This window comes from Haliotis rubra, unplaced genomic scaffold (genome assembly GCF_003918875.1).
Source record: "Haliotis rubra isolate DU_JTF1 unplaced genomic scaffold, ASM391887v1 Scf29, whole genome shotgun sequence".
NCBI lineage: Eukaryota > Metazoa > Mollusca > Gastropoda > Lepetellida > Haliotidae > Haliotis > Haliotis rubra.
This window is the reverse complement of record NW_025766957.1, coordinates 3,609,492-3,624,704: the sequence shown is the minus strand read 5'-3', so window position 1 is coordinate 3,624,704 and position 15,213 is coordinate 3,609,492. Positions and strand designations below refer to the sequence as shown.

Genomic DNA, 15,213 nt, shown 5'->3' with positions numbered 1-15,213 from the left:
TTCTTCATAGTAAATCATCCTTCCTTGTGTTGAATCATCAGGGATTGACCTTGAGTCTTGCTTTTGAGGGTCCCTGGGACTCATACTCTTAAATTTCAGGGGTCCTGGACAACAAAATGGGGGTCCCAGACACTTAAATATTATTAGTAATAGTGTTATTGTGTTGTGTATTATGACCATCACATTATTTGTTACAGTAATTGAATTGCAAGTGGTAGCAAACTCTTTGGTAACTTGTTACTGGATTGGAATTTTTACAAAAAGTATTTGGACTTTTTCTGCGTCCCTGTGGATGCGGTAATAAATTTTGTTGCGTCCATTGTCAATTTTTATGGGTATAGGATGCAGGAATTTGCGTCATGTAAATCCCTGAATCATTCTTTCATTGTGTTGAATTATTCTTTCATGTGATGAATCTTTCTTTCACAGTGACCCGCCGTGATGTTGCTGGAATATTGCTAAAAGCAGCGTAAAACCAAACTCAGTCAGTCAGTCTTTCACAGTGATGAATCTTTCTTTCACTGTGATGAATCACTCTTTCACTGTGATGAATCTATCTTTCATGAATCTTTCTTTCACTGTGATGAATCATTCTTTCACTGTGATGAATCATTCTTTCACTGTGATGAATCTTTTTTTCACTGTGATGAATCATTCTTTCACTGTGATGAATCACTCTTTCACTGTGATGAATCTTTCTTTCATTGTGATGAATCTTTCTTTCACTGTGATGAATCACTCTTTCACTGTGATGAATCACTCTTTCACTGTGATGAATCTTTCTTTCACTGTGATGAATCTTTCTTTCACTGTGATGAATCATTCTTTCACTGTGATGAATCTTTCTTTCACTGTGATGAATCTTTCTTTCACTGTGATGAATCATTCTTTCACTGTGATGAATCACTCTTTCACTGTGATGAATCTTTCTTTCATTGTGATGACTGTGATGAATCACTCTTTCACTGTGATGAATCATTCTTTCACTGTGATGAATCACTCTTTCACTGTGATGAATCTTTCTTTCATTGTGATGAATCTTTCTTTCACTGTGATGAATCATTCTTTCACTGTGATGAATCACTCTTTCACTGTGATGAATCTTTCTTTCATGAATCTTTCTTTCACTGTGATGAATCATTCTTTCACTGTGATGAATCTTTCTTTCACTGTGATGAATCATTCTTTCACTGTGATGAATCATTCTTTCACTGTGATGAATCATTTTCTCACTGAATCATTCTTCACTGTGATGAATCATTCTTTCACTGTGATGAATCTTTCTTTCACTGTGCTGAATCTTTCCTTCACCATGTTAAATCATTCTTTCTCCATTGTGAATCATCATTCATCGTGTTGAATCTTTCTTTCACCATGTTGATTCAGTCTTTCTCCATGGTGAATCATCCTTCATTGTGTTGAATCTTTCTTTCATAATGTTGTGTCTCTCATGTGATATTATCATCTCCTGTAGTTAAAGAACTTCTCCCTGGAGGGCAAGGAACCCATCCTGCATGCTGCCAAGCTGGTTTGGGATCTCCGGGATGTAAGTATAGGAGGCATACTATGGGGAGGATTCTGGCACAGATCGAGTCCCCTTAGCTCTTCATCCATCCATGGTTATCCAGTGTATTTCAGTTCTCTTATTGTAAATGCCTTGGACCGATCCTCAACCATGGCTTCAATTTGTCTCCAATTCTGACAGACATAGTGTTAAAGATATTGGTAGCAAATTGGACTAGGTATTTATCAAGATAAACTGTACATGCAGATAATTTACTGGATGGTCAAGCATGAATGCCACATTATAGGTGTTTAACTTTCCAATGTATTCACTTCCATTCTCTAACTCACTATTTCAAGGAGAAAAAGCCTGTGGGATGGTCATTTCTTATTATAAATATCATTGGCTATTTAGTATTTGTTTCAAGTCAGCTCATGGGGTAATATTTTTGCAGTTTTCTCGAGATGAAGATGTTGCAGCCAGCCGCTTTGAGGACAATGAGGTGAGGTTTTGTCCTATGCTGTGTTGAGAAACAGACTGGAACATACATAGACAGAGTATGACAGGATAGTGGAGGATTTATGCCATGTATGGTGCTCGGTAAATTGGTGCAAGGCCAGGAGTTTGAAAAACGGGGCACCTAATAAGTAAGGCATGAAGTGATTTGTCTGAGGGTTCACTTAACATGTACAGTGTAAGTAAAACAGGATGAATATAGTACCTAATTAGTGAAGTGATTTTGCTGTGGATGAAGCTGTACGGTGTCTCAAGCACAATTCTGGTGCCCCCAAGTCATATTTCTCCAATATTGATCAACTCTTTCTGAAGCCATCCTCACTCACTTTGTTTCAGGAGCTGCGATACTCCCTCAGGTCAGTGGAGAAGTTTGCCCCCTGGGTGCGCCACATCTACATCGTAACCAATGGTCAACTCCCGTACTGGCTGGATCTGGAGAGCTCCCGCGTCACCATTGTCACTCATGAGGTAATGCACTCTGACCGAACAAACCCGTCATGAGCCGGGTTAGAATTGGGTAAGAGTTCCTCCCGTTCCCCAATCCAATATAATATTTATAAATTCATATATACTAAAATTATTAAGAAAACGTAACACAACAATTACTAGAGAACTCATAAAAATGACTAAAAGTCCAAAATTTAAGTTAGGGTTAGGGTTAGGTTTAGGGTTGGGGGAACGGAAGGAACTCTTTCGTAGAATTGATCTTCAGTAACCCATGCTTGTCGTAACGGGATCAGGTGGTCAAGCTCACTGACTTGGTTGACACATGTCATCATATCCCAATTGCGTAGATTGTTGCTCATGCTGTCGATCACTGGATTGTCTAAGTCAGACTAAATTATTTACATTTGGAAAATTTCTGACTGGGACCTTAAATAACAAGCAAACATGCAACTTTATCTGAGGTCTGATATATTATACAGTCCAGATTTAATGATCACAAGCGCCAGTGATCTTTGCAAACATTTTGAGATAAACAAACAAACATGCTAAATGCACAGTGTAAGTGATGGCATAAACCAGGTGATTCACAACATTAACATTATCGGCAATTGAAAGGAAAATGGCTTAAGTCTAGAAAAACAACCACCTATTATCATGGTTATCTAGCCTATGTTGAAAAACATCCAGCAGGTGTGATCATGAATCAAAGCATGAATATTGCTGGTGGGCATACTTAAATTCTTTACATCTCCCCCTTGAATCACTTGAAACATGTATTTTCCTATCCCTGTGGATTGTCTGGTCCAGACTCGATTATTTACAGACCGCCGCTATATAGCTGGAATATTGCTGAGTGCAGCGTAAAACTAAACTCACGAACGAACGAACGAACGAACGAACGAACGAGACTTTACCATATTTAGTCTATTAGATATTAGAGTTACTGGTAGAGTATATCTGGGATTCCTGTATTTGGTCCCTCGACTGTCTGGTCTGGCTGAATATTCATGTTTCCCTTGTAGGAGATTTTCCCCAACAAGAGCCACCTGCCAACCTACAGCTCCCCAGCCATTGAGAGTCACCTGCATCGCATCCCGGGGCTGTCCGACAAGTTCATCTACCTCAATGATGATGTCATGTTCGGATCAGAAGTGTGGCCCGATGATTTTTTCTCCTATGCTACAGGACAGAAGGTACAGAGGATGTTATATTTTCTCAATAAATTAATGTTTATCCCATCAAGTCACCTGACAGAGGTCATGTTTTCATGACCCGTGAAGATCCAAATTAGAATTGGTCATCAGCTGTTCATGCTTGTCATAAGAGGCGACTAACAGGATCGGGTGGTCAGACTCGCTGACATGTCATCGTATCCCAATTGTGTAGATCAATGCTCATGCTGTTGAACACTGGATTGTCTGGTCCAGACTCGATTATTTACAAAACCACCACCATATAGCTGGAATATTGCTGAGTGCGGCGTAAAACTAAACTCACTCACACTCACTCAGTCACTCATATTGTCATGAGTGAAAGTGTCAACTTTTTCTGGTCACAAGAGGAAATTAACACTTTTAGTAACAAGAATTCTTTTGTTTATTATGCATTTCTTACTGATCATGATTGTGTTGCTCTTGAAACCATATTGTCAACGATGCAGACTTAAGGTAGTTCCATCAGGAAGTGATATTTCGCATGATTAAAAATCTAGTGACAAATGAACAGCTAAATACAACATTTTATCATTAAATGCTAAATAAAAAGCTATATTTCAGATTCTGTTTTTGGAGATTGTTGGTGTTCATAAGATTCTCTCACTCTGACTGTTTAGGTTTCATTTTATTACCACATCCAGTGAACTATGTTAGAAGTTGCTCAAAATATTAGAAATTATATTGGCCTATTTTATGAAGGCTGGTTTGGTAATCTCCAGAAGCACTGTTAAATGAAGCCAGGATTTATGCCTGACTTTAAGTGTTGCAGTTTCAGTGGAATCATTTGGGTATCAAGTCAAATTTTTGACAGTAGTTACTGAGAAATGTATTAGAAATTTGTCAGTCAACTTTGTGCTGATATGGCACCCAAATTCTCACACAAAGTGATACGATGTCATCATTGTCTTACCACTAGAAAAAGTGTGATGAAAGTGTTACTTTTAGATACAGCAACCCCTTTCTACAGAATGCTATGTTTTAAAATTCGGCTTATCTACAGTTATATATGGTAATAAAAATCAATCCGAGGAATTGGCAATTGTAGAAAATCACAAGTGACTTCAGCAGTGTTTATTCAAGATCTTTATCCTCTATGTGAGTTGCTATAGAAACTACAGAAGTATGTTATTGTAATGTACAGGTGTATCTGACATGGCCAGTGCCCAACTGTAATGAGGGGTGTCCTTCCACATGGATTAAAGATGGCTACTGTGACAAGGCGTGTAACAACTCAGAGTGTGACTGGGATGCAGGAGATTGTGAAGGTATGCTACACCCTGGCAACATCAAACTCCATTTTGTGTATAGTTCACTAGTTTGAGTCCCTATATTGTGCATGTTTGTTCTCTATTCTGGCCACCTGTGAAGATCTGGGTTGGGATTGGTCTTCAGCAACCCATGCTTGTCGTAAGAGGTGACTAATGGGATCGGGTGGTCAGGCTCTCTGACTTGGTTGACACATGTCATCATATCCCAATTACGTAGATCAATGCTTATGGCGTTGATCACTGGATTGTCTGGTCCAGACGCGATTATTTACATATGTAAATGCTGCCATATAGCTGGAATATTGCTGAGTGTGGCATAAAACTTGACTCACTCACTCACTATTCCGGTCTCATGTCTTTAACATAAACTGTAACATTTTGACAAATATCAATACTATTGCAAACATCCTGTTAGCTCTATTAAACAGACAGAATAGGTTTCACTTTAGTGAGATTAAAACTCACACCTGTCTGTGATGAATATGTCATTTCAGGTGATTCAGGCAGAATACAGCTTGGAGCTGGGTACCACGGAGGATATGGGGACCCCAATCTTCAGGCTGTAGGTGGGTACCAGAGAAAATATGGGGAAACAGGTCTAAGGGTATTGGGAGGCATCAGGGAGGATATGGGGATCCAAATCTTCAGGCTATTTGTGGGTACCAGGGAGAATATTGAGGGCCATGTATCCAAGATAGTGTTGAGTACAAGGGAGTATGTGTTTGGATCTTATTCTATAGGCTATAGATGGGTTCTTGGGAGAATACGATGACCTGAGTCTACAGGGTATAGATGGCAAGAGGTAGGATTTGGAGACCTAAATCTACATGCTATAAATGAGTACCAGAGAGTATATGGAGACTGTGTCTCTGGTGTGTAACGGGGGAGGATATGTGGACCCCAGTGTCTGGCCTATCAATGGATACTTGGTATCCAGGGGCTATCAGGTATAGCCCGTATTTTTGCATATTAGATACCATCAAGGTGATGACTATCTGAATTTCCACTCTCACACTCCCCTCTTACACCCAAGCTCAACCATCACATACCCCAATTAACCTCAGTTTATCATCACTGAGCTCTGTGTATCCAAGCAGGAGGTAAGTGATCCAGCTAAGATATATCTGATTATATATACACCACATATTTGTAGAAGCATTATGAAATACATAAAGCAAAGGTGAGAGATGAGTCTAACGACCCTATGGAACACATCCAAAAAATGGTGCAGAAATTTAAGTACAGTCTTTCACCGCCATAATGTGGGTCTTGGGGTCCATGGAAAAATAAAATCGTATTTTCCATGTGCATAGCATAACTGTCACTTTGTATATTGTGCCCAGTCAAAACCATATCATATCATCGAAGGTGAACAAACAAACTGTGTAAATGAAGATAGGAAACTAGCAATCAAATATAACTAGACATGGTAATTCGATTGTCATTCCTGTTATAATACCTGTTATTCAACTAAGCCGGAAATAGCAATCAGCTGTTTTGCTCCAAGCTACCGTTGATTCAGTTAAAAAAACAATCCGAAAATTCTATTCCATTATCAGAATAATTTCTGACAGATTACCCTGCAGTTTAACCAATTACTGCAGTATCCCGAAGGGCGTTATTGCGAGGGATGACTGTATTGAAGAAAAAGTGAATATAAATGCATTACTGTAGTTTGTCATAAACATGTGATTGTATTTATATTTTAGCGTACTGTAATACTGGATGTGCGAACAACTGGATAGCTGACAAGTACTGTGATACTGTGAGTATTAATACATTTAATTCTTTTGCCATTTGATGACAAATTTATCATATCTCACTCAACAATGAATGACCTTGAGGCTTTGGTGAGGAATTTCTCAACTATTGTCAATGGATTGTGACCTATGACCCGTGAAAATATGGGTTAGAATTGATCTTCAGCAACCCTTGCTTGTTGTAATAGACGACTAACGGGATCGGGTGGTCAGGCTCGCTGACTTGGTAGACACATGTCATTGTATTCCAATGCATAGATCGATGCTAATGGCATTGATTACTGGATTGTCTGGTCCAGACAAGATTATTTACAGACCGCAGCCATATAGCTGGAATATTGCTGAGTGCGGCGTAAAACTAAAATCACTCACTCACTGCTGTGACCTATCATAACTTAGTCAGTACTGAATGATCTTAAGGCTTTGCCCAGGAATATCTCAACTATTATTCAACCACATATATTTGTTGGTGTGTCTTGTTGTAACATACAATTTGTCTGTGTTGCTGTTTTTTAGGCCTGCAACATCAAGAAGTGTGGCTTTGATGCTGGGGATTGCGGAACCAAAAGTTACGATGAGCTGTACCAGATCCATCTGTCATTTGATAAGATCAACTATACATTTCCACCAGGTACAAGGATGTATATGACATGTGGAATATAATTCCCTCAAAATTCCTAGGACATTTTCTTTAGAGAATAGGTTTGGGAGTGAGAATGGGATAATGCATCACAGTTTCTGTCATAGAGAATAGGCAGGCCTCCCTGAGAGTACTTATCTTGAAGATCAAAACATGTCGTTAGTCTGTTATACAGACCCTGAAACAAATCTATCCAGTACAACCATGCAAGTCTATATCTGTTGGCAAGTCTGTATTACTTCAGTTTGAAAATGAAGACAATCTCAGCCCCGTTTTATTGTATTTTGTAAAGATAATGTAAAAAGTGAGGTTAGTTTTATGCCGCACTCAGCAATATTCCAGCTATATGGCAGTGGTCTGTGAATAATCGAGTCTGGACCAGACAATCCAGTGATCAACAGCATGAGCATCGATCTATGCAAATGGGATACGATGACATGTGTCAATCAAGTCAGTGAGTCTGACCACCCAATCCCGTTAGTCGCCTCTTTCATGGGTTACTGAAGACCAATTCTAATCTTCACGAGTAAGATAATGTAAGAACTTTTCTTCTGTGAATCATGTAATTTTTCATTATCCTGACTCATGTATTATTGCTTGTCTCCTTCCTCTTGCGAACGTTAGTGGAACACTTGTATCTCCTATTGAAGCTCCCTTCAATAAAAAACAGACGTAAAATCACTACTCACCAAGAGTTATCTGTCTGGCCGTTTTGGCTGGAAAGCGGCCCCACCGTACTCCCATGCTTCACTCTCTCCTTCTTCGCCCTAGTGGATGGTTGGGAGAACACCTGTTTCACCTATACGGCACTATATCCTTTGATTATTTAGTTATTACCCTATAAATTACCTTTATAGGGGTTATGGGAGTATCCTTCAACAATATGGTTTGAAATTTATTCGTATTTTCACGGTTTATTCACAGTTTTTTGTACGTGATTGTTCAGTTGTTTACATTTCATGAAAACCTGTTTTCATTGTAGGTTTAGGTTCGCTGCTGCAGACCCGCATTGACTGTGCCCTAGCTGCACAACAACATGTACTTCCAGCTATCGATGTAATCTTTATCAGCATTTAACAGAAACCAAATTAATAAATAAAATTTCTCTGTACTTAGGCGTACTGGTGACAATCCAGGCGACTTTACAAGTCATGGATAAACCGGCTGAGTTCTTCACGAGCTGTCTACTGCTGTCAGACGACTTACTTCCATCAAGTGACCTGCCGGAGGTGTCCTCAGAGAATGGGCGTGGGATGTTGTCTGCCATTACTTCGAAGAAGGGGTCTTCTACATCAGACAACCCCTCCACGCAGACGAAGAAGAAGAAGCCATCCTCTACGCGGAATGAAGCCTCACACCCCTAAGACGTCTAGCAGCTCTACGGGGACGTCTGCGCAGACTACAGGGACCTTTCGGCCGACATCGTCCCGATGGAAGAGAGATGACTTCATGATGAGCCGCTGCTGATCATCCCAGAGATACAGCACGCAGTCCGAGGGCGGCAGATGAGCGATCCCTGGACCATATCGCTATCAACGCAGAGAGGGCAGCTCTACAATCATCGCAGACGTTCAACCCAGGGTCTTCATGCAGCAGCGAGTTACCATCTATGCTGGCGGCAGATGAGCGATCCCTGGACCAAATAGCTACCAGCGCAGAGAGGGCAGCTCTACAATCATCACAGATGTTCAACCCGGGGCCTTCATGCAGCAGTTCTCTCAGCAGATATGGAGATGATGGAGAAGCGCTTCCCGAAAGAAGAGCATCGCATGATGGACAGCCACAGGGCTCTCATGCTCAAGTCATCACCCGCAGAAACGACCTGGACCTGCACGAAGGACCCAACACTGCCGTTACTTCGGAGAGGCCCTCCAGCGAAGCGACACCCAGAACCAGGAGCAAATCTGCGCAGGACGGCACGCTCATCTTCAGATGACGACTCAGATGAACAGCCTCCGCGAAGGCCTTCGGACACAGCCTCAAGGACGTCATCAACATCTCGCAGATCGCCAAGGGCTTCACCGAGGCATTCACGAACCAAGAGACGCTCACCTCCACGCAGGTCTCCACGCAGATCGCCCTACAGACGCAGCTCAACAGGCAGATCTCCACGCAGATCTCCACGCAGGTCTCCACGCAGGTCTTCACGCAGGTCTTCACACAGATCTCCACGCAGGTCTCCACGCAGATCTCCACGCAGGTCTTCACGCAGGTCTCCACGCAGATCCCCAGCGAAGGACGATCAACGATCTCATAACAGTGGACCTGACATAGACATCACCCTCTAAGGAAGAGAATGCAGCACTCAACTCTACAGGACGTCAACGAGCCTGCGCGAAGGCATTCGCGCAGGCCATCTACAACGCAGAGACGTCGCAGTACTCAGACTCTCAACAGAACGCTACATGGCGTCAGCAATCTTCAGAGACCGTCAACAGATGATGAGCCCAATAAAGGACCTTCACGCCGACTACCTACATCAAGGACATCAACAACGCCTCGCAGATCATCACGGGAATCCCCACTTAGGAATACATTGCCAGGAAGGCAATCCCGGACACATAGGGCACCATACCTACGCACCACGCAGACCGCCACGCAGATTGCTACGCAGATCTTCAAGGATATTCAACCAGGACATGATGGCGGACTGGACCTAGCGTCACCCTAGCAGGGAAAGATCTTCGCCGGCACAAAGACTGAGGGACATGTAATGCAGTTCAAGAGGGGTACTCTTGTCCGAATTCATCACCGGCACGGATCTTCAGACTGAATCCAGGACGGGATTCACATAGATTGATATATCTACATCAGAAGACTCATGGCCATATAGAGATCTTCACTTCCGTACAGATCGGCAGATATTCACACTGGCGTGGTTCAGCAGCAGCCTTGCTAAGGCTAGGAAACTACAAAATCATCAATGACACCCTGGGTAGAATTTACAACAAAGTTCAGCATCAACTCTACAATTACGACGCTTCATGGAGATCGATGTATGCAGTCTACAATAGCAGCACTGAGGACGTGAAGATTTCAGCTGATCATCTGTATAAAAGGGCGACGGCATTATCTTCAGGACTGAAGAAACAGTCACAGCAGCCAGGAAAACAGCCTACCTACATCGGTATTACGCGGCGAAATATTTCGCGCGTTTACCATTCAACCCTCAATACACGTGGTCACTCGTGTAACTCCGGAAGGCTACGGACAGACCGAGTGGTGATAAGATATCAACGGCGGCACTAGATTTTACAAGGACCTTTTTCCTGCTACCATGGTGACGTCACATCGCGGGAAGCCAAAGGAATCAAAATGCTTTATTTTAATTGGACCATGAGAGACAACGCCCTGCGCAGAGGTCGGCGGAGTTCACATGTCAGGAAATGGGTTACAAGTGACAACAACCTGTCAACGAGAGAGGAAGGCCTCAATTACAGTCCAGTTAGAAGGGACCTACGTGATTTGGCTGCCTTCACGGGGTTAGAGACCTTCCCTGTCAACATTGAAGACGATTCATCAGACGAATTGAGCCAGACTACTTTATATCGACTTCACAACGATGGCAGTCACAGAGTCGGACAAGCACTACTCTCTCCGTTATTACTACGAAGTGGCAGAGTCTGTTGGATCTTCTCACATCAGCACAGGACATGACACGAAGACGGAGTCTACAACTACGCCCACTACAGGTCTTTGTGAATGTACAACTGGACGATCCGGACACCTTCGGACTCCCGAACAGACTAAAACCATATCTAATATGGTGGACTCAGAAATCGGATGGTCGCAGAAGCACCTATTTAGCAGAGCCGGAGTGCAAGGCGCATCTCTATGTGGACGCATCTCTCCAAGGTTGGGGAGCACACCTCGACAACGAAGTGTCAGCTGGGATATGGACCATAGCAGGGAAAGATCTGCACATCAACATGCTAGAAATGAAAGCAGTGATAAACGCCATACTCCACTGGACCAGCATTTTGAAGAATGCTCATCTGACGGTACATACAGACAACTCCACAGTGGCGTTCTACATACACAGAAGGATCAACAAGGTCCCGAACCTTCTGGACCTCTGCTTTCAACTGGCCAGCATAACAGACAACCTGAACATCCACATAAGAGCATGCCACATTCCAGGAGCAGATGCACTATCCCGTCCAACGCAGCCATCCTCAACAGAATGGATGCTACATCCAGAGATCTTCAAGCAGATCATACAAGAGATGGGAGCACCACTAATAAACCTCCACCACCGCACGAGGATGTTGCAGAAAAATGACGGTTAAGGACCTCCAACGAAAGTGGCGAAAGCTTCAAGACATAACTACCGAGGACCGGCTTCACAGCCATACGGCAAAAGCGACACACCCTCAAGTGGCGGACTACCTTTGTCACCTAGACAAGCGAAGCCGTTAAAAGGGTCAACACTCTCAACATACCTAAAAGTCAACACTCTCAACATACCTGCATTGAGCTCAGTCATCACCATGAGGACGAGTGCAACTGGCGAAAGTACCAGAGTTACTGGCCTTACTACGCCCTTTTAAATTGGAGGACCAACAACAGAGATTTAAAGCTCCGGTGGGACCTCAACGTAATTCTACTGACATCTCACCAGTGACATCTACGAACCATTAGAGAGGACATCCTTCGAAGTTCTTGACATAGAAGACGCTGTTCCTGATCGCCTTAGCAACAGCAGCAAGGATGTCGGAAATACATGCTCTGGACTTCGAGAGAACACGATTTGATGAAAATTAAAACATCGTGCATATGGGACTGAGATGGGACTTCATAGCAAAGAATCAACTGCCAGGTCATCCAGACAGACAGTTCCACGTCCCAACACTATCATCAGTCCTTGGCCCACAGGATACGCAGGTCCTATCCTTGTGCCCAGTGAGAGCATTGAAAGTCTACCTACAAAGATCCAGGTCCAGGAGACGGAAATTCAAGCGTCTTTTCGTCCCGATATTGACAGCGACACAGACGGAGGTCTTCCGCACTAAGATATCAATCTGGATCAGAACTGTCATACTACGGGCCTACAACGCAGCAGGACTTGATCCTCCAAGAGCCTCCAACCCACATGAAGTTAGAGCTCTGGCGTCAACACTCGCTCTACATGGGAATTGCTGTATCAGGACGATAATGGAGGGCTGCTTCTGGAAATGGGACATGGTGTTTGCCAACCACTACCTGAGGGACATCGCCACTGAGGACGTCTCTGGCATTCACCATTTCGGCCCAATTGTTGTAGCACATGTAGCCTTTTTATCACATGACTTGCAAAAGCTTACACTCAGGAGAGTTCAGCTTTAGAGTCTATATGCACATCTCGGACAGACTAGCATAAGTTATATGACCCAGTACTTGTAAGGACATACTCGTACAGGAAAGGGTCGCTTCTCCACTTGATGCTCGCATCAAGAGATGCAGTTGCAAAATCCACATAAAATGTTAACAGAAGCAATGACCAAAAGTTAACAATTGTGGTCCCCCCATCAGAGAAAGCTGGAAGTGAAGGGTTACAGCAGCAGCAGAGCCTAGCAGTAAAAGAAGTGCTACCAGGAAGTTCCCATAGGGGGGTATGCAAGACGTAAATCACTACATGGAATCCAGAAGTGGCTTGACCCACCACCAAATCCGTCGGATTCTACAAGCAATAATACATGAGTCAGGATAAGGAAAAATATGTAATTTTCTGAATAAAATTGATATTTTATACTTATCCTGACTCATGAGGTAAGCCCTCCCAACCTCCCCACTAGACACTTTGGATTTCCCTGTAAATTAAAGGGTCGGGCTCATAATTCGGAGAGAGTGAAGCATGGGAGTATGGTGGGGCCGCTTTCCCGCCAAAACGGCCAGACAGATAACTCTTGGTGAGTAGTGATTTTACGTCTGTTTTTTATTGAAGGGAGCTTCAATAGGAGATACAAGTGTTCCACTAACGTTCGCAAGAGGAATGGAGACAAGCAATAATACATGAGTCAGGATAAGTATAAAATATCACTTTTATTCAGAAAATTACATTATTTTACAGATATTAGTGTAAAAGTCTAAACATACTTCAGTGTTGATGCCATGGGGGTTCTGGGTTAGAATTGGTCCCCAGCAACCTCTGCTGGTGACAAGAGGTGACCAAGTGGATAATGTGGCCAAAGTGGTTGACAGCATGCCACTGTATCCAGACAGCATGACACTGTACCCAGACAGCATGCCACTGTACCCAGACAGCATGCCACTGTACCCAGACAGCATGACACTGTACCCAGACAGCATGACACTCTACCCAGACAGCATGACACTCTACCCAGACAGCATGACACTGTACCCAGACAGCAGACACTGTACCCAGACAGCATGACACTGTACCCAGACAGCAGACACTGTACCCAGACAGCATGCCACTGCACCCAGACAGCATGAGACTGTACCCAGACAGCATGCCACTGTACCCAGACAGCATGCACTGTACCCAGACAGCATGAAACTCTACCCAGACAGCATGACACTCTACCCAGACAGCATGGATGGTTGCTCACAGTGTCCATCACTAGATTGTCTGGTCCATCATCAATTAGTTATGGGCTATCATGAGATAAATGTGATTTGTTTTAGGATATAGTAGGTCTTTCTGCTCGTGTAAATTGGTAAGGAGTTTGAACAGATTATATGTTTCACTTTGACAGGAGAGTTTGTGGGCTTCTTCAACCTGACGGATGTCGTCCTGGCAGATGGGATGATAACAGAGGCATCTTACAATGACAGCAGCATCATCAGACAGGTTGCCGTGGGCAACAAGTATAAGGTCATGACCATCGTTCTGCAACATAACCACAATGAAACAACCTTGCAATTCCAACTGAAGGGTCACCAAGGGTTGAATAAAGCATTCAGAGTAAGCATGATTTCATTGTTACCGAGTTAGGGACCATCCATAATTTATGGCTAGGGGGGTGGTGATGCTGATTTTTATGGAGAAGCATGTACAATGTGAATGACCCCCCCCTAAAATTTATGTACAAAATAAGTGACCCCCCTGCATGTCATGTACAGAATCAGTTATCCCCCTCCCCTCCCCATAATTTCTAAGCATAATTTTTAACATATTTTTATGTACAATATTGATTTTCCCCCTCCCAGCTTTGGAGGGTTGTCTGACTCTGTGTCATTGTGTCATTGGCACTAGGTCCCGGGTGGTGCTGACGTAAATATTTATAATCAGATGATATATATCGGGAATGACTGTTTTAAAACAATATTCACCCATTCACTTAAATATATTAAAAATAGCTATCATAAACTTGTCTATGTTAAAGTATGTTCATTATGACAGTTGCTGTGTGGATACATTGTAAGTTTATGTGAATTGGTGCTAAGATCACTCAGTAGAACAGTGTCTCTTCTGTGGCATGAAATATCTTGATGATGCTCCTTTTCTTGTAATAAGTTGTAATACTGTTCAGGGTTCAAATCAATTGCCAGTGTGGCTTTAAGCAAATGTGACAAGCTGATAGAGTCTGTGTCTGATGACACACTTGTATAGCTAGAATATTGCTAAGTGTGGCTTTAAACTAATGTGACAAGCTGATAGAGGCTGTGTCTGACTTCAGTTCAACTTCACAATGACTGTGAACACCAACAAGACCCTGATGGAGGTGTATGAGAAGCAGGCAAGGAATAAGGTCATGAACCTCACTCATGCTGTTGATGGGGCTGGGGATGAGGAAGATGATGTTGTCCTCATACAGGAAGTTCCAGAGGAAGAGCAGTGAGTTGCAATGTGTCGTTTCAAGGGGACAATTGAATGTCCAAGGAACTTTGATAAAGAAACATTCAAAACCCACCTTTGTAT

The 15,213-nt window shown here is 42.9% G+C and overlaps 1 protein-coding gene across 1 annotated transcript in view; it reads left to right on the top strand.

Moving 5' to 3' along the window:
- The window catches only part of LOC124281882 (N-acetylglucosamine-1-phosphotransferase subunits alpha/beta-like), a 64,701-nt gene that overhangs the window by 11,731 nt on the left and 37,757 nt on the right, over window positions 1-15,213 (top strand). The window contains 10 exon segments of the mRNA XM_046717898.1: window positions 1,475-1,546; window positions 1,959-2,006; window positions 2,357-2,488; window positions 3,490-3,660; window positions 4,823-4,946; window positions 5,444-5,515; window positions 6,659-6,714; window positions 7,226-7,340; window positions 14,048-14,256; window positions 14,972-15,129. Coding sequence (XP_046573854.1) covers window positions 1,475-1,546; window positions 1,959-2,006; window positions 2,357-2,488; window positions 3,490-3,660; window positions 4,823-4,946; window positions 5,444-5,515; window positions 6,659-6,714; window positions 7,226-7,340; window positions 14,048-14,256; window positions 14,972-15,129 — 1,157 coding nt within the window.